Source organism: Musa acuminata, chromosome BXJ2-11 (genome assembly GCF_036884655.1).
Source record: "Musa acuminata AAA Group cultivar baxijiao chromosome BXJ2-11, Cavendish_Baxijiao_AAA, whole genome shotgun sequence".
Classification (NCBI taxonomy): Eukaryota; Viridiplantae; Streptophyta; class Magnoliopsida; order Zingiberales; family Musaceae; genus Musa; species Musa acuminata.
The window spans coordinates 1,793,938-1,813,817 of NC_088348.1; the positions used below are offsets into that span (position 1 = coordinate 1,793,938).

Here is a 19,880-nt window from a genome sequence, read left to right on the forward strand (position 1 = left end):
GATCGGTTGACCGTATGGATGAATCAATAAGATCAAAAAGAAAATAAGAAAAAGAGATAAATGACTAATAAAGATATTTCGAAATCTAGAAAAGAAAAAGACTGTAAAGTCAAAAAGATGATTTTTACATATGCACGCAAAGGAGATGATAATGCATTGGTGGAGTGTGACTGTGAGAGCATCTCTCTCTTTAAAAGAACATTTTAAGGTGATGATGCCATGATGCAATCCGTTTGCTCGGCAACGACGCTATTATCGACAGTGATGATGATTTATTTATTTTTTAAAAATTTATTGATAAGATCATTTAGTTTCATATTGATCGATGAGTATATGAATCAAAGACTTATAAGTCTGTAAGATCTCCCTTATTGATAAGATATTTTTTGAAACTCATATATTCCGAAATGATAAAATCGAGAAGGAGGACCCGATGTCTACACCTGGATCGATCGAACAAACTCATGTATTTATATAATATTTTTTTATTTACACTAATTGACATTAGAATTAATATAGATAAATTTTTGGGATAAGCGGAAAAGATGAATCATCCAACAACTATCAAGACCAAAAACAATAAAGAAAAATCCTCCGTAAGATAGATACTACCAAAGATTAAGAGGCTTGAGGATGAGTCAGCATACGAACTCATTTAATGCCGACAACTCATGCCGATGAAACCACCGGAGACATGAATTAGATCAGCACAGTGATGGAAAGAACTTAAAGCGTGTAGTGTTTTCTCGCGAGCGGAGGACAAAGCCGTGGATTGCGACTGTGGCTTCCACGCGACGACGGAGTTGGTGCAATGCGTCGGGTGTTGAGGCACCGCAAATTGGCATGGTTGCGACCCGCCACCCTGCAACACGGTGGCGGCCACCTGCACATGTGTTCCTTCTCATGACGCCACCGGTGTCCTGTTGAACTCTCTGGCCGTCGTCTCTTGTGCATTAATAATGTACATGTATTCTTATATTTCTTGATGAAAGTTTAGAATATATTTCATGATTCTTCGACATCAAATATGAGTCAAAATCAATAGGAGGAGGGTATTGTAATGTGCACATAAACACAAATTTGTTAGGTCATAATAATTGACCTATTTAATGAAAGCGGACGGTGGGATGAATTGGATATTAGTCAGACTGATGTAACACCTCAACCACTGGTTATAGTCGGACACTAAAGTCATATAAAGTATTAGCTACGTAAACACGTATTGTGAACGAAATGATACGTAGCATATCTTGTACTACAAAACCAATCAATCAAATAGAAGTATTTGTAATGGATACATGAGAAAACTTATCATTGATTTTGGCGTTCTTTGAACATTAACAAGATTCTTAATCATGCAATTAATTTTTCTTATTTAGAAATAGTGTCGTGATTTTGATTTGAGAATGACCTAATTAATTTTCAGTTGGATTAAGCTTTCTAAACACAATATTTAAGGACATTGAACCAGTGGATTCTCATTGGTTACAGGAGAGGAAACCATAAATCCGGATAACATATTTACATGTAATTTTAAGAGTATTCTTCCATTCCCTAAATCCGGATACATATGAACATATTTACATGTAATTTGAAGAGTATTCTCTCATTCCCTAAGATTTTGTTGCCTTTGTTGCTTGATTAATAAATCATCATAATGCATACATAATGTGGTGTCAAAAAAATGTCTTCTAATTAATTTTTTTATTAAAAAATTTATTATATCAAATAACATATATGATGGTGACATATAGATTCAAACCTTAGACTTATCACCATTGTACTAATTAATTGGGATGTGAAACTTCTAAATTGAACTTTCAAAGCTCATATTTTTGCTCGTTTAGAATATTTTTATTTTCCCTACCATCTGTATGCAACAGGAATCATAAAAGATTCTATGGCTGGGATTAAATTATATATGATTATTTTTTGAAAACTATAATCATGAAAACTATGATCCTTTATACCGTGGGAGGAAGTTAGCATGGCTTGGTTCAGTCCCGGGTGCATAAGATCGTCCACGTCGATGTTTGGTCAACAGGCAACGCGGTCTGGCGAGATCAGGCTAGGGCTCTGGCTTTAATATCGGGAAACCCCCTTTGGTGGACCGCATGCCCTTCTGTCGTTGGTCCCTGCACACAGGTCGGGGTCGGAAAGGGGGCTCCCGATTTCGATCCCTTCGAAAATCTTGTTAGAACTAAGTAAAAAATCACCGACCATCGTTGCTGCCCCCACGAGGGATTTTTATCCTTCCCCTAGGGGACCAGTCGTACATGTCATAATTATGATTTCCGACACTATACTTGGTCGGCGTCGTCCTAAATCCTGCGAAATGGTATAGTACTCAGTCGACGTCGTCCCGACCTTTCCGGGACGGTGCTGTACTCGGTTGCGTCGATCCGATCTTTCTAGGATGGTGTTGTACTCGGTCAGTGTCATCTCGACTCTTGTGGGATGGCATGATACTCGATTAACGCCATCCGGCCTATGCGGAATCAGCATTGATCGACGGTCGACATGTTGACTTTGATGCTGATGTGATTATAAATAATGATAGGAGGGGAGGTTACCAAAAATATGCCTATCACGTACAAAAACATCTCCTTCGTATTGAAGTATATGCGAGTAAATGGCATCGAGTGAATGTACACGTCACGTCAAATGTGTCAAGGAGCGAAGGGGCATGCATAAATATACATGCACAGTATACTTCTCACTTAAGTATGTGCATGGACCTAAATAATAACATATCGAGCACACACAATGCAAGATCCTCTCATAGCATCACTACTTCACATTGATTATGAGACAATCTTTGACATCATCATGTTTCTTTAGAAGTTCGGCAGGCATATAAAAAGGGGAAAGTTAGGATGATTTCATGTCAAGCATCTTTTTGGAGACCATATAAGAGACTCTATGTTGTCTTATAGCCCTGTAAGCACAATATATAACTGATAGAGAGACACATGATCTTTGATTTTGCATAAGGAGATACTGAAACAATCCCTGTCCAATTGTTCTTCGATATCAGAATGCAGGCAGCAAAGACACCCGCCTGTGATCATATCCAAAGAGCATATTCCATGTGATTGTGAAACAGGTGCTCCCACACAGCAGCACCATCGCAAAGATCACTTGATGCTACCCTCGGAGTGCTTTGGTACCACATTATCCTCCACAAGGCTTATCCATGAGAGGAGAATCCTAGCCTTAATCCCATGCTCCTTTCAGGCTGCACGTTGGTCAAGTAATGGGAGCTAGTCGTTCATGAAAGGTATCTGCCAGATACTATTTCTGAATGCATATACTTCTAATGCTTGGTTTCTCAGGTAGCTTCAGGAGGGGATATCCTCCAAAGCACTGTCCATTATTCAAGGAGTTGTGACCATGAAAAGCTCCTCCAGTAGGGAGAGGCATTGATCCCATGCAAGTGGAAGGGGGAGAATCCTTGAAAAGAGATTCATAAGAATAAAGGAAGGAGGTGGAGCAGGCAGCGCTAGATCAGAAATCATGAAGCAGCTTTTCCATCCAATCGTGCGTAATGGACAACTCAGACCACAGCGCATGGCTTGTACATCTAGAGGTGCAATACACATGTGGAAACCATTGCGATCCTTTTGTGGAGGATAGAGACATGACACCAGAAATAATTCGAGGGAGACGATGACGGATCTCACAGATGCACAGTAGGATGTACAGACATGCATTGGCGCACCGATGATGATATAGAATTGATGTAAGAACTTAATCTTGATGGAACAGTCCAAGATAGATTACGTAACGTTGTAGGAGATTTGTTGGGTATCTCTGATGTCCAGGATGGGCCAAACCTGTACTGTTCCTTGAATTCTCAGTTTAGAGTGGGCGAGTTCGGTGATAGATTCTGGGCAATAGATTTGCTCTCGTGAATTCCCAGTTTAGCATTGGTGTGTTTGGTAATAAATAGTTTGGGGTTTCGGATCTGCCATGTTTCTAGTTAATATAGTTCTTATTTTTTCTGCGAGCAGATAGTAGTAAATCTCATCCTACCTTAGTAACTGCTCTGATATCTGAATCTGACTCCAATTCGACGTGGATGCCTAATAAATTTTGATTTCCTTCGTATAATAGAATTGCTCTTATAAACTCATTCCTAGGCTTCAAAATCTTTACCGTGAAGTGATAATATTCTTGCGAGTATATATTTTCAAACTTGATCCAAGCTGGAAAAACATAGCCTTCACCACACGGGGTCGACGTGGCCTTGGGAGGTGGAGGTGTGGCCATATAGTCACATGGCATTCATGAGCCATTAGGATCATCTACCATATGTCAGTCGTGTGCGGCTAATGTGGCCTCGAGCGATCGACGTGTCAACCACGTGTAGACATATGATAATAAACTGTTGATCATGTCATTTGCCACCTATCACTATGCCCTTGTTTCTTGGCTCGTTTGAATGCATCACTATTGAGTCGAGAAGCGACTTCAGTCAACACTATTAGTGTTATATGAGAGATGACTGGCAATCGATTGGTGTGTCATCGATATACACATTTGGCCTTTTGGTTATGCATTGTTGATATATGAATTAGGCTTTATGATTACACATTGTTGATGTACAAATTTAGTCTTTTGACTATACGTCATCAATATGTATATTCGACATTTCGGCTATATGTTGTTGATATATGCATTCAATTTATTGGTGCATGTTATTGATATGTTTGTTTGCCCTTTCAATTATATATCATCTATTCAACCTTTCCATCGTGCATCATCAATATTCATGTTTGGTCTTTCAACTGCATGTCATTTATATACATGTTTGGCATTTTAGTTATGCATCATTGATATAAGCATTTGGCTTTTCAACTATACGTTGTCGATATCTATTAGTACAAATTCTTATGGTTCAAGTCGAAGATAATTTCAGATCCAACAAAGATCATTCTCGTGTTAATCTTAGTCCAAGTTACCAATAGAAAAAGGCAAACATATAAAACTAGGTCGGAAGCGTTCCCCAACAAATGCTCCTCCGACAGCTTATAAAACTACTTCAAACCTTCGCTTTGCAAACGCCAAGGCTTACACATCGTATCCATTTGTTTATACCTTGTCACTTAAATAGAAAGACTTGGTAATAAACAAGTATCATAATGCAACATATAAAGAATATATTACCTGTAAAACATTTACTGTTGTAATTGTATACCTATAAAAAATATAATAAAAGTTTTATTACTTATACAAGCGTATTTTTTTATGTTTTGGTATTTTGTAGAACCTTGAGGCTCTAAAAAATTTAAAAATAATATGATTAAGCAATAATTACTGAGTAGATATAAAATAAAATGATAACAACAAATGATATACTAAATGAACAGTAAATTAAATAAATTATTTAATTAATAAGATATAATATAATAACAATAACAATATGAAACATTCATAAATATCATAATATATGTCACTTATCGACATACTTATATCAACCGATAACTCGTTAGAACTCCCGTACTCTCGGGATGGATAACTCTCCAATAACAATGGAATAAGGTCTATATTATATTTTCATTAGAGTAATATCTTTCACCTATTAGTTGCCATGTCTATAACCTATTAAATCCCTAAACTAAATCATCCTACTAATACTATTTGAATGACGGTAATCAATATCCTCGATAAATATCAATAGTGAAGCAAGTACATATTATATAGTGTTTTAGTATACCAAGATGCAAAAATTCATATTATAAAGCTTATCAGTTAATGTTCAATGAAATTAATATCAAGTAATTTATATATATATTTTAATATAATCATATAATAATAATTATTTATACATAACTAGTGTCATGTATAATAGGGGTAATCTTCTATGTCAATAATGACTTAACTATTGGGCTGACAGCCCATACATTTAGCCCATAGTGGGCTTGGGCAGCCCACAGCCCACACCCTCTCTTAACATAATCCTAATTAACATTAAAGGGGTGTGGTGGTTACGTTTTGGAGGCAGAAAAAAGCTTAAATAGGGTAGCAACGTGGAAGAAGAATATAGCCAGGATGATTCCAAAGAAAATGAAGAAAATAAGACAGAAAAGGAAGAGAAAGAAAGGGAAGAAGACAAGGACAACGCAGAGAGGGTTCTCAATCATCTAGTAGTGTTTTCATCTCAAGTTAGATCAAATCTACAGTAGACTCTTGTTGTGATTACTCGGGGAGGTTTTAGATATTGTAGACGGTGACGTGATCCTTGTATCTCAGTTGTTCTCTTGTGATTGCTGCTAGGGTTTAGGGCAAGAGATTGAGATTTGTACATTCATTATTCTCATAGTGGATTATCTCTAGTTTGCCCCGTGGTTTTTACCCTTCACATTGAAGAGGTTTTCCACGTATATCTTGGTGTTCTGTTTGATTTGTGCTTCCATTTAATTCCGCTACGTATTATGGTCTTCTAGTATTTGTTCATATACAAAGGTTATTCCTGGTTTATATCCCCATCATTAACATGTATCATTAACATGTGATAGAATATATAGTAATACAGTCAACTATGAGGAGACATAACTCGATCAATAACCGGGTCATGTGGATATTAGTCCAAAAGGATAATTGAGGAATGTAGGAACATTTCGTAAAATACCCACTATAAAAAGTAGGGAAGTTGATCGAGCACTCTTTTCCCCCATATCTCATCTTCACCCCATTCCCCATTTAAATAGGCAGGCATTAGAAATCCCCCGTTAAGAGTAGGAAAATCATAAGTATTTTTCAATTCCCCTAATTAATTTATTTTATAAAATTATTATCAAAACTAATTAATAGTTTAAAGATTAACAATAATATTTACAAAGTACACATGTCATAACAATATTCATATATAAATATAACCAAATATATTCAAATATAACCACAATCAAATAAATACAAATATATCTAAATAAATTTATAAATTAATTTTTTTTATTAATCTCACTTTTTCAATTCTTTGCTCATGTATATGCATGCAAGATGAATCTTACATAAATAAGAAAAAAATATAAAGTGTATAGCAACAAAGGCTTAAAAATAAATAATATTATTAAAACTAATATATATATTAGTTATCTTATAATCATCTTTATCGTCTTCGAATACAATGTTTTGAATATATTATTAAACATTAATTATAACATAAGAAAGAATAATTAAGAATTAATACTAAATAGATAAAAATTAAAATATTTTCACTCGAATTAATATTCATACAATACATTTCATCCCATAATCAGTCTTAAACTTTTGGTGGAATATTTTTATTATTTATTATTTATAATTTTTTAAATATATTAAAATTAAATATAAAATTAGTTTAGTGGTTAATGTTGGAGTTATAGATGTTGGGTTCAATTCTTAAATATATATTTTTATTTATATTATTATTAATAAATATTATATTATATAATAATATAAATCGATAGAGATGGATACGAGGGTGGGGTAGGGTCCTATACATATCCCCACCCATAACCATGCGGGTAATAAAAAATACCCTTTATTATTGTTTATATCTTCATCTCTGTCTCATTAGGGGCGAATCCTTGTAGATACCTGTACTCATAAACATAATTGATACATTAAAATAAAAAAGTTTATTTTAGACATAATAATCAAGGTTAATTATTTTTTACTAAATCTACTCTACTTTTGTTGAGACTGACTTCAATGTTATAGAAATTGAATTTGGAAACCTACTTGATCTTGGTCTTCATATAGGTCAAAATTGAAACGTGCACCCAAGTCCACCTTAATTCTCTAAGAGCATTTGCAACATCATCGGCTTCATCACCATCAATTTTATATTTCTAAAGAATCATATATTAATATGGAAAAGCATGATATATTAATCATATTATATGAAAAGATATGTTAGTCATATAGTTTTAATTCAATCAGGTCTAGAGTTCAAATCATAATAATAACTATTTTTATTTCATTACTCTAATTTATTTCTTATGTATTACATATCTCATTAGACTTGGCTTCATGAGTGGATTGCTTTTTACTGATGCCTCCTTCGTGGATTGATATGTAGCCTCATATCTCACGACAGCTTCGTGTGTCGGTCTATAGACTCTTGTCGGCTTTGTAATTTACTTCCTGGAGATGATAGAGAGAACTATGTCCCCGAAGGCTAAGGTGGTAATCGCCCATGCGATGATGGACGAAACGGCCGCAGCTGCAAGGCTATCCTCCATGGTCTTATGTGGTTTCCTCCGGCGAGCTTGGAGGCTGCTCCCACCACGCCGGCCAGAATTGCGAACACTAGGAAGTAGAAGGTCGCACCGTCGCCCGCCACACCTACTCACGAGTTCATTCAACAACGTAGCCCAATGGATCAATTAAGTTTACTGTTCTAAGCAGCATAGTTCGATGACGTGGAACTAGGAAGGGAAGGAGAACACTCCCAGGGTAATTGGTCTGGCCATTGATGAAGTGGTTGAGGTTCCAGCTCGCGAAGCCTATCACGATTATGTACATTATGAAGTTGAGAAACAGCAGCGGCGTCTGAGCCATCTAGAGGAAGATGAACACTCCACCGCTGCTCCTTGAAGGCTCTAAAAGCACAGAAGACGGCTACAAGAAAAGCTTTACTTCACTAGCCTTAGATGCTTGCCGACTTCTCGGGCAGGGTGGGGATGAGCCATGCATGGGAGCCTAAATAGCAAGGTGGCTGTGTCGGCACGGAGGTGACACGTGTGAGAGAAGCAACATGAGCTCGGGGCTTTTCGAACTGTGTGCCATGGGTGTCCTTACGTTCCCATAGCTCTCCCCCGACTTGGCACTTGAGAGAGTGAAATCATGCTTGTACACCTGATCAATTATGATGACAATAATTAGATCAATTGCATGGGTGTATCTTGTGCTTCTTTATGTGATATGCTCGATACTGGTGCCAATTATGCATCAAGCTACTATTGGCCCACTTCAAAGGATAAGAGATAAAATTAAGATGTGAGCATAAGATATCATTAGTAACCATAAAAAAAATTTAATTAATATATTTAAAAATTAATTGGATACATAGGTATTGTATGCCATAACTAAACTAATATTTCAAGCATAAATAACACTCCAAACTTTGAACCTTTTCTAAGTGGATATGATATACAAAAACCCGAATATGATGGATGATATGGACTCAAACATGATTGGATCCGATGGGTGACTGGGCTGGACCCGTCGGACTTTCATATTTGTTGGTGCTGGTTCTTTAATCGTCACTGATACATATTCTAGTAAGCTTTTTTGAGTGGCAAAGATGCTTAAAGATGTTAGTACTTGATAGTGCTTCTTGTCTTTATCAATTACATTCACCTCCACCGTACTTCATCCCACCATAGTCATTTTAATGACTCTAATGAGTAAAGAAGTGGCATCGCAAAGTAAAGTTGCTTGAGATCTCGGGCCACATGTTTCTCAGATATGCTTCAGCCTCATTCTAATCTCTTTATGGAACATATATTATTACTCTCCAATATGTATTGTTGTCAGCAAAGACTCGAGTACTTGACATCGGCAAGTGCCACGAGAACCGCCCTATGTGTCATCAGGTGCGTCAGCGAGATTCCACAGGCTTCCCCACGAGCCCTCCTCGGTGGAGCCATCGCTCAGGTAGCCGTCGAAGCCGCCGCCCGGAAGCATGAAGGTCACCGAGTTCAAGTAGGTCATCTCCTCCGTGTCTTCCACCGGTGTGGCTTCCTCCGCTTGCTCCATGAACGCTCTCACGTCCGCTTGTTGCTGCTCGGCGTCCTGGTGCTGTTGGTCCTCCAGCCGCTGCCTGATGAGGAATCTCGCTCTCGCCTTCTCCACGTTCTTTGACGGCTTGCTCTTCTTGAAATGGGTCCTCCAGTAGTTTTTGATCTCGTTGTCGGTCCTCCCTGGGAGGCTTCGGGCGATGGTGGACCACCTACACGGACACACACGAAGATGAAGACGACAACATAAGAAATGGTTGTTTCTGGCAGTGAATACCTGTTTCCCCACAAGGCATGCAGCTCTTGAATGATGTTCTCCTCTAGTGGAGTAATATTCCCCCTCTTGAGGTCAGGCCTCAGGTAGTTCACCCACCTCAGCCTACAACTCTTCCCACTCCTCCTCAGACCTGCAGTGCAAAAACCAGCAGCAGCAGCAGAACAACAAGTTCAGCAACACGTAAGAAATGAAAGCAACGCAGTAAACTGTAGTTAATATAGAGACCAAAGATGAGTAACTGAGCCATGGCGATTGATTACCTGTCAACTTGGAGACCGAGTTCCATTTTCCTTCACCATGGAGGTTGACATGCTCCATGAGGAGCTTATCCTCTTGTGCAGTCCACGGCCCCTTCTTCCAGCCCTCATTATCCAGAGTTCCCAAGCCAAACTTCGCATCCATCGCCTCACCCGTAACTTCCACTATAGCAGGAGCAATCGAGAATATCTGATTATATATAAAAGCCTTCCGCCTTGTCGATCGGTGATGAGAAAAAGACGAAGCACGAGTATGATAGCATGCTTACACCGTACTCGATAGTGATCAATGGCATGTCCTTTCCAGAAGCATAAACTTTAGCATTGGGCTAGCTATCATTTAGGTGTTTTTTAGGATTGGCCACATTATTGGTGTGCGTGTGTGGCGCGAGTCGAGTCTGATGCTGAAATGATAGAGCTTGACTGCAGTGGGTGTTCATTAAATCTTTTTCAAGGATTAAGTGTGAGTGACACATCCATATCTTGACAAGTCCGAGGATGAAATGATAGATTGGAGGAACTCGGTGAGTACGGACTCCTTACGACGCATCCACTTGCCTGCTGTGCTTTAGTTGAGGCTAGCCATGATCTCACCGGAGAAAAGCAAAGAGATAAGTGCGTATTAGCTTATGCTAATGGAAGGTGATCGTTTCCTCGATGGAGACTACACCACCAACTATTTCTTACCACATGGTTCAACAAAACAGCCTTTAATCTTGCTTTGTGTCGTACATGATGATGCCGAATACTGTTCGATACTGAGCTTTGTGGGATGCCAGTTTGGGTAAACATGGGATAAGCTTCCAGTTGTGTCTTCTTTAAGCACGCGAGGACAAGCTGGACGCACCATCCTGTCAACACCTGGATTCCTGGATTCATGGATTACAGACATAGAAAAAAGAACAAAATCCGCAAAGTGAATAGGTTTAAGAGAGCGTGACAAATCATTGCAATGAAGTGGCGATCCACGTATGGACATCCAAATCAGCAGTGCAGAGGAGAGGTCACAATCATTTTTTTTTTTCTTTTCTCTTAAAAAATAATGATATCTTCAAGATTATAATAATATCATAAATTATTAAAAGGTAAAAGGTAAGGATGAATTCATGAAAAAAAATTTAATTTTGGCTTTTTCTATAGAACGCCCTTATTTTGAAAAATGCATAAACAGTGCTTCTATTTTTTAAAAAGGTAATGTAAACCTTGAAAAATCATTTGGGTTTATATAGGATTAAACTAAATAAAAAAATCAATTTAATTTGAATAGATGCTTTTACTATATACTGTACATCCTTGTACATTTTTTATTCCATTGTCATTGTTGTAGTGTACTCTATAGTCTTCAAACAACATATATATGTATTATTTAAAATGATTTTAAATTTTTAGGAATGCTGTGAATAGGGCACTTATGGACATATGTCATTGGTTTTTTTTATATTTTATGAATTTTTTAGCATGTGTTATTTTTTTATTTCTGAAAAATTATAAGGCATCCACATAATATTTTTTTTTTCACATTTGAGCTTCTAAATAGGTCAACAATATATGTAAAAAAATTAATTCAACAAATTTTCCTAATAGGTGATACACTATTTTTGAGAAAAAAAATTAAAATTAGTTCATCGCATAGATGTATTATTGATCTCAAATTTGTAAGAAAACATTAAATATGATACTTATGAACATATGTCATTGATTTTTTCATTTTAGAGAATTTTTTATTATTTTTATGTATTTTTAAGCATCAATTTTCTTGTATCTTTCTTTAGCCAATTCAGTTTGGAAGACATCACCTCTATCATCATCTTCATTGCAATAAAATGGGTCATTCAAGTTTATAGAAAGAGTCTCAAAACCTGAGTTAGGTAGCAAATAACTTTCACCCAAGCTTGATGTCTCACCTAATGTTTCTCTATCAATATCGATTCTCCTTGCGATGAAATCATTAGAATTAAAAAAAATATTTTTTTTAATTCACTTAGATAAAATATTTTTTTAATTCACTTGGATATTATAATCGAGTGTACCATAGTTCATTTACAAGTGAAATACTATAAAGTTTATCCATAAAATGGAAGTGAATTAAAAAAAATATGTGAATTAAAAAAAATTTGGATAAACATTTTAATTCACATGTTTACAATCTGAATAGAGTATTTTGTGGATGTTTGTGTTGAATTATATTTATTAAAGTCCCTTAAACAAGATATTTGGATCAATGAATCCCATGAGAGAATCTTTCAAGTTATGATATATGAAAAATTACCTTTTATTTGTTTTTAGTGTAGTTGTGTTGGCCACAAAAACTTTGAATATCCTAATGGTGCAACAATTAGCTCCTCAATTAGGGGCAAGGAGACAATTGCACTGTCATCGAAGTAACTATATTAGTGGTAGGAAGGCTCTGATGTAGCTAGAATCCATCACCCTTCTTCTCTAGAGGATTCTATTATGGCCCATGGATCTATGTCCGGCAACAATGATCGGGCAACAATTCTCCTCGGAGAAGATGCTATTATGATAGCGTACTACACAAATGTCAGCTATGGTGAACCATCCTTCCTACCCTCATGCCAATGTGTTGGGTACTATGCTTGTTGTAGTTATTGTTGCATTAGAAGGGATGGCCTCATCCATGGAGCCATAAATATAATTAGTTATTTGAGACCCCTATAAATCTTAAACCACAAGGCCAAAACAAAAATCTATCATATCAAAGTTTCGGATAATATGCAATATTGTTAGTTCTTTAGTGTGGGTGCGTTCAACTTTGATATGATAGATTTTTGTTTTTTTGGTCTTATGGTTTCTTTGATGTTATCGGATATAGTGTTATCTCATCAGCCTAATGATGACAAATGAATCTGAAGAGCGATCATCAACGCCAATCATTAATCAGGTCTATCTGTGCGTTTGTGAGTTCTCAGTTAACTTCCATCTCCCTCACCTTCTATTGATTAGAAATATTTTTTGTCTATTGGAAGTTATTACTCAACCACTTATCTACTTCAGATTTCCTTAATTCTCAAGACATTGATGTTGCTGGTGTGTGTTTTCTTTGCCACCAGCATTCCGACTGTGTGCTACACCTTTCTTCTAGTGCTTGTTCATTAGAGATGTTTTGTCTTTGATTGAGCTTAATCTGGAAGTCTCCTTTTGGACTTTGGGTTCTTGAGGGAATGACTATTGGTCTCAGTCAGGATAAGGCTATATATTTTGGTTAGCTTGGAAGGCCAGTTCTTATTTGTTTGTAGGAGGTAAATTTGTTTGTGTTTTCACTGACAAGCTTTCTACCTTTTTGAGCGTGACTTGTTTAGTTTCTCCTTTGGATAGAGAAAACAAGTAAATGCTTCTTATGAACATTTCCTTTTGCGAATAAATCTGGAATCATTTCACGAATTGTCATGCAACGAATGATTAATGAAGACACTGAGTTCTGCAATACTGTAATGGAAAGAAGGAAACTGATGTTGCAGGAGAGCCATGGCGGAACCATCTACCGTAGCCAAAGGGAAAGGTTACTACTAGTAGATGAGAGCACAGATTTGAGAAGAAAGTATCTGACTCAGACAGCTACACGATTCAGATAGAAGAATGCACCCCCAAGTATTTGCAGAGATCAATACCTCTTACAATCGTCTTCAAGGAAGACCTTCTCCTATGTACAACACCGAAACCAAAAGCAACATACCTATACCTTCTCCCCTGCAACCCTACACCAACGTTCCACCCACTTTCCATCTCATTCCACCTCCAGACTTAATTCATTTACACCTTGGATGATGATCCACGAAAACGTATACCATCGAATCCGTAGCTTTCTCTTTTTTTCCTTGCAATTGTTCACCGTCACTAGATTGGTCGTGGCCGAGATGGGAAGGACCTGGTTGGCTGGATGGGTGGGGCAGGACGCCGGGGTGAGTCGCGCAGCGTCTGGGAACGGTGTAGCATTTCGACCATTGATGGCGTCTGATAAGAATGGAGGAGGCTGGAACCGTCGGTGGAGTCCCCACGCGCGGTTGCTCGCTGCCATGAGTGCGAGCTCAGCCCCGACAGCACATAAGCGCGCCCCGAGTCCTCGTACCGCTGTCGGCTTGCCATCCTCTCTTGCATCTCTCTCAGCTCTGCATCCAGAGCCAGGCACAATCGGTCGCTCGCCCGCGCCGCCAGGGACTCCGACAGTATTCTCCGACGCTCCTCCAGAATCGAAACTGCATCAGACAGAAAACCTCGCTCGGCTGCAGCCCTCGCATTTGACATGGCCTCGGCGGCCTGGACGCGGTTCCTCTCGCGGTCGACCTCGATTGATGGAGTTTGAGACGAGACGACCTGTGGCCTTTGGATCCTCACCTCTCTGATCGGCAAATGAACAGTATCCTTCGAAACCGGGTCCTTGTAGACACAGGCCACCTTGAGCAGCACGATCTCTTCGATGGCGAACGGCACATTCACCGAAACCAGGAAGTCTCTCTCTTCATCGGCATAAAGGTCGCCCACGTAAATAAATCCAGTCCGAGCATCATTCAACAACTGGTTTCTGTAGCTGCCGGAATTGATGGGAGCTAGTCGTACTCCAGGATGCGCACACTCCACGCCCAGCCGCAACTCTTGCACCACCACACTCAGGATGCCACCGATGCATTGTGCGAAGGCATCCTGAAGCACGCCCTCTGACTCAATAAAGGAGAAGGTGCCACCAGAAATTTCTGCAATTGCGTGCATGACAGCAGAGTCGTGGTCCGCGCCAAAACCAAAAGAATGGACAGATACCGCTGTGCTGCTGAGAATGGAGGACGGAACAAGTACTTTGTAGTCCGGTTGTGAGCGTTGAGCTCCACTGCCACTCGAGGATAAGGTGTAAGTGTCCTGGCCATCGGTGAGGAGGAGGATGCTGCACACTGGATTCCTCTCCCTCCGTTCCTCGATCACCTTGAACCCTTTCTTGAGGCCTTCAGCGATGTTTGTCCCACCGCTGGATACCAGAGAATTGACGGCTTGCAAGGCCTGTCGTCGGCCAGAGTCAGACATCCGGCACAAGGGGATGAGTCGGCGCGCCATCGACGAGAAGGCAACGACCGAAAGGCGATCAGAGGGCCCAAGATTTTGTATCAGAAAACTCAGGGCACGCTTGAGAAGCGCCAACTTGGTGCCCGCCATGCTACCGCTGACATCCAGCACCGTGACCAGGTCTACCGGAGCACGAACGTTCTGCAGCACAGTAGAGCCTGCGGTGAGGTTCAACCGGGGGCTCTGGTTCATGGTAGCATGAGGAGCCTTCACATGCATCAGGACGGCGAAGTTCTCCAGGCAATCAGATTGCGCTATGGCTGAGAATTCAGGATGTATCTCGACCTCTACCATCTCAGGACGACCTTGACGGAGATCTCTGGCTGCTGCAGATTGCAGATCCAGAGGCTCATCATCGTTAAAACTGCTCGGTTCTGAACCATAAAAGTAAGAAGGAAAGTGATTGCGCCGCCTGTTTGCGGAAGCCGCACGAGGGAGCCGGCGTACAACATGCATACGACCATCCTCCAGGACTGGGTTTACCCTGGCTCTCCCATGATGAGGATGCCCAAGAGCCAGGGGAGCTTGGAGAGGGATCTCCTTCCATGTGGCTTTGCAGAGAGGGCAGACGTAGTTGCCATGATTTACGTTCGCCGTGATGCAATGGAAATGGAACGCGTGGGAGCATTCAGCTGTGAAGAGTGCATGACCATCTCCAGCTTTCATCGATCCAAGGCAGATAGCACATTTCTGAACCAAAGCATTCAAATCAATGTCAGAAGACTGGAGCAGCAGCAAACTACAGCAGTGAGAGTAAACTAAGAAGAACTAGTTCGCTGAAGCTAATTTGAGGCTAAATTAATAGCAGAACATTACAGGAAATCAACCAAAAATCTCAAAAATGAAAAACCAACATGGTGAGGAGAAAAGTAAACCATATGACCTCTTCTGTAAACAATGATGAACAATTCAAAAGAGAATCCACATTTTTCATCCTTCCTCTTCTTCTAGATGTTCTTGCCGTTTCTAATATAGAAGCTACACAAAAGCCAAAGAATCAACTGGTCAACGCATCGTGGGCTTAACTCTGATACAATTTCCACATCAGATGGCTTAAGAAACAGGCATAATGTTCTATTTCCGGACAAAGTCAGAAAAAAAGAACAGGACAATGAGCTAATCGAGAAAAGTTTGACTAAGTAAACCAGCACAATTGCTACAAAGTCTACCCACAAATCCATTTCCAATATTGATCAACAGAGACTTGTTTTAGAAAAGTAAAAGCCAAAAAACAAAACAAAATTCTTCACATGAAGCAGTCTACTGCCCCTTTTGTGAAGGCATCAAGGCATTCGAATAGAAAAAGACAAGAGGAGTTTTGGCCTTTCTCTTTTCGCGTGCCAAATGCTATTGGTCCTCAAAGGACAGAGACACCAACAAAAGAAACGCCCAAAAGAGACACGGAAGCAAATAAATCTGCATCCGAGTTCAAGATTTGCATAAGATTAAAAGAGCAAGAAACTAAACAAAGTTCTTTAGAGGAGGAGCGAACACATGCATTCAATCGCCATTTGCATGCACAACTCTCACATGAATCCGCCTGAATCAGAAGAACCGATAGAAAAATCATCAAGAAACAGAAGGGGTTGAAACGAGAACCGAACCTGTGACGATCTGCTACCGGATTTAGATAGCCGGAGGCCACCGGACATCGTCGGCGTCAGGGCCCGGAAATCCGACGCCCCCACCGACCCCGCCGGGGAGGAAGTGGTGCTCGAGGCGGCGACGGAGGCCCTGCGTCCGGCGGCGGACCCACCGGGTCGAGACCCCCCGTCGTCGTCGTGAAGCATTTCCCTCGGGACTTGGACGCAGAGGTTCAGACCCAGCGCCCTCGTCACCTTCCTCCACGTACTCCCCATTCTCTACCTCCTCCCCTCTTCCTCAGCGGTTTTCTTCAAGAATCTTGTGGCGTACAAGATCAAGATCCCTCCTTTCCTCTTCCCCCGCTCTCACCCCCACCAAAAAGAACAGATCTTAGAACCAAGTTTCGGAGGCCGGAAAGAGGTTTATACTCCTAAACTAGGGTTGGTAGACGAGGAAGCCGGATGGGCAGAGGAGACTAAGGGTGGCAACGGCGGCGGTGGGACGCCGTCAAAGGAGAAAATGGGTAGCGGAGGTGGTGTGATCACCTACAGAGGGAGCTGCCACAGGAAACGGTGAGGGTCTGACCTTTGGGAAGGGAGGAGAAGAAGGGAGAGGGGAACTGTTTTCCTTGGACGGCTAAATGGAAAGTGATTTAAATGATTTGTTAGGGTGGCTTTGACTTCCGGATTTGACCCTGGTAATTTGGTCCACCCGGGGGATTCCCCATCTGTTAAGGAAACGCGTTTCTCGAGTCGAGGAATCGACGACCGAGTTGCATGAATTAAAATTTCAAGACAAATAAAAAAATATAAGTGTAACATTTATAGCACAAACTTTATTTATTTTTATTGAGATGCTAAATTGGCAGCGTCACCTATACCAAATAGTCAGAGCACGCTCCCTTGCCGTTTCCTCAATCGATTCCCTTACATTGGTCACTGTAAGGGGCAGTTTAGTGACATACGGCAGAAGGAATGGGTTTCGCTGTCTCGTCCAACCACGAGCCCCTACATAAAGTAAATTAAGAAGAGAGAGAAGGAAAAGCTGGCGTTGAAAGGAGGAGAGGAGATCCCTCAACAGATACAAAGTGGCGAGAGAGAGAGAGAGGGCGGAATGATATGAAGCGGAGAAAGAGGAAGGTGAGAAACGTAGGGCACAGAACCCAAAGGCAACATTTAAGGAGGGGATTACTAGGGAACGACTGCCCTCATGGCTGTGCCCAGACATTGGCGAGCATGGTCTTCGACATGGCCCATCGCTCATAAATGTCTTCTTTACTCTATTAATGCCTTTCCCTTCCTCTTCGTGGCACTCTCGAAGAGTTCAGACGCCCACCGCGGCAACACATCCACCCCCACTCGAGCGATCAAAGCGGGGGTGAAAGTACAAAGCCTCGATTGATCGGGTAAAGTAAGAATAAACACATCAAATGAAACCATCAAACATATCATGCGATTCTACATAAAGAAAACCTGGCCTTGGAAGGACTCGTCGCTGCTTTCGGTGGCTGCCATTCCGGATGAACTTGAGCGTCGCTCGAAACTAAATCCTTCAGCTTTAGAATTGGAAATAGGTAAGATATATAGAAGACAATGCCTGGTTTCTGTGCATTGAAAATGAAGCATAAGAATTAAGTCCTTTTCAAAGTGTTATCTTCCCAGTAAGGATAACAGCCTCTTGGGATTAAAAGTGTTTTTGGTTTCTCCTTGGAGGACAAAAAAAATTAGTATACAAAGACTTCATTACGGAGAAAAAGAAATGAAGCATTCGCTATTCCAACAAATATGTCTTGGTGGGAGAAGGTGAGGTTGATCGATTCTTTAGTTTGTACATTTTGTTGATAATACGATTCTTTCTTTCCCCAGTAGAAAGAACCTAATCGTTTTAGTGAGTTTCCCAACTACATGTCGATCATCTAATCACTAGAATTTCGATGTGTAGTAATCATAATTTAGGTTTTCCATGATCACATACATCGAGCTTGAGAGATCAAGATGACGAGGAGGCTTCTACCAGTCAACCTCCTCCTCTCCATTTCTATATCTTCTCATCTCCGTTTGAGAAAACATCGGGCGAATTAAGATCAATTGGCCCACAGTTTAGGATTAATTAAACATATTACGATTTCACACGCTACCTTCGTTGTTGGTCATAAGTGATGCAATTAAAGAAAAGCATAGCTAATATCCTTCTTGGGTGGTGGATCATATTATATGGTCCCTTTCACGGAATCATGAGTAGCCTTTTGACTTTGGTGTCGTGGGCACCAAGTCCCCGTCATTATGTAACGTCGTCCATGTTGTACGTGGACAGAACCCAATTGCACGAGTGTATCTGTGCATCCATATGTGGTTTAAATGCTAGCGGTATCGATTAAGATGAATAACACCCCCACTCACTTCATAAATGGAGGAATTTTAATTAGCCCAACTGGACTCTGGTATGATCGAATACCTTAGACAAGTCCAACATGTTGGCGTTGACTAGGCCATAGCGATTAGTCATCCTATCATAGTAAGAATCGACACATATGCTATGGGAGGGTGATAAGAATCGAAAGCAAAAAAAAAAAAATCTCAAGATTAGCTATCAAATAATATGTAAAAAAAAAAAGGGTGTAAAATTTACATCATGTGAGATAGAATTATAAAACCCCTAATTTACATCATTTTTCTTACACATTTTAGAGAGAAACGAAGAATACTCAAAGCATTTTCTTTCTTTTTTTTCATCAAGTCTAAATAAGATGTATGAGATATTTATAAAAGGATCAATCTTTAGTTTTTTGAGATTTTTTCTACTGAAATTTCTTGACTTCAGAGATAAAAGAAATGCTTTATCAACTCCAACACCTCAATCACTGACAAGAAAAAAAAAAAAGGAATGCCTGCCGTCGTCTCCACCTCATTCACCTTTTAGTCGCAGTAGTTAAAACCTTAGTGGTGGTTTCCTTCTCACACAGTA

General features: G+C 39.9%; 2 protein-coding genes across 5 annotated transcripts; both read right to left on the minus strand.

Annotated features, from left to right (window-relative positions):
* Positions 1-9,467: 9,467 nt before the first annotated feature.
* Positions 9,468-10,501, minus strand: LOC135627258 (MYB-like transcription factor EOBII). Its single transcript, XM_065133279.1, has 3 exons — positions 10,266-10,501; positions 10,006-10,135; positions 9,468-9,940 (listed from the first exon to the last, which is right to left on the minus strand). The coding sequence occupies exons 1-3, from the start codon at positions 10,405-10,407 to the stop codon at positions 9,571-9,573; spliced, it is 642 nt and encodes a 213-aa protein (XP_064989351.1). The 5' UTR covers positions 10,408-10,501; the 3' UTR covers positions 9,468-9,570.
* A 3,351-nt stretch (positions 10,502-13,852) lies between these two features.
* On the minus strand, positions 13,853-18,448 carry LOC135584855 (E3 ubiquitin-protein ligase WAV3-like). 4 transcript variants are annotated; one of them, XR_010492536.1, is made up of 3 exons: positions 16,937-17,994; positions 14,057-16,022; positions 13,853-14,016 (listed from the first exon to the last, which is right to left on the minus strand). XR_010492536.1 is itself a non-coding variant. In XM_065133068.1 (2 exons), exons 1-2 carry the CDS (start codon positions 18,428-18,430, stop codon positions 14,118-14,120), a joined length of 1,947 nt encoding a protein of 648 aa, XP_064989140.1. In that variant the 5' UTR covers positions 18,431-18,448; the 3' UTR covers positions 13,853-14,117. The 4 variants fall into 4 exon arrangements, 3 of the variants coding, with proteins under 3 accessions (XP_064989140.1, XP_064989138.1, XP_064989139.1); XM_065133068.1 differs by lacking the exon at positions 16,937-17,994 and adding an exon at positions 18,389-18,448 and having other exon boundaries at positions 13,853-16,022; XM_065133066.1 differs by having other exon boundaries at positions 13,853-16,022; positions 16,937-17,993.
* Between the last annotated feature and the right edge of the window lie 1,432 nt (positions 18,449-19,880).

Excerpts from the sequence above, each read along its gene's own strand:
- LOC135627258 (XM_065133279.1), bottom strand. The coding sequence starts at position 10,407 with ATGGATGCGAAGTTTGGCTTGGGAACTCTGGATAATGAGGGCTGGAAG. Across the intron at positions 10,136-10,265 it reads CTCGGTCTCCAAGTTGACAG|GTCTGAGGAGGAGTGGGAAG; the intron begins GTAATCAATCGC and ends TTTGCACTGCAG. Across the intron at positions 9,941-10,005 it reads CATGCCTTGTGGGGAAACAG|GTGGTCCACCATCGCCCGAA; the intron begins GTATTCACTGCC and ends GTGTCCGTGTAG.
- LOC135584855 (XM_065133066.1), bottom strand. The coding sequence starts at position 17,191 with ATGGGGAGTACGTGGAGGAAGGTGACGAGGGCGCTGGGTCTGAACCTC. Across the intron at positions 16,023-16,936 it reads CCGGTAGCAGATCGTCACAG|AAATGTGCTATCTGCCTTGG; the intron begins GTTCGGTTCTCG and ends GCTTTGGTTCAG.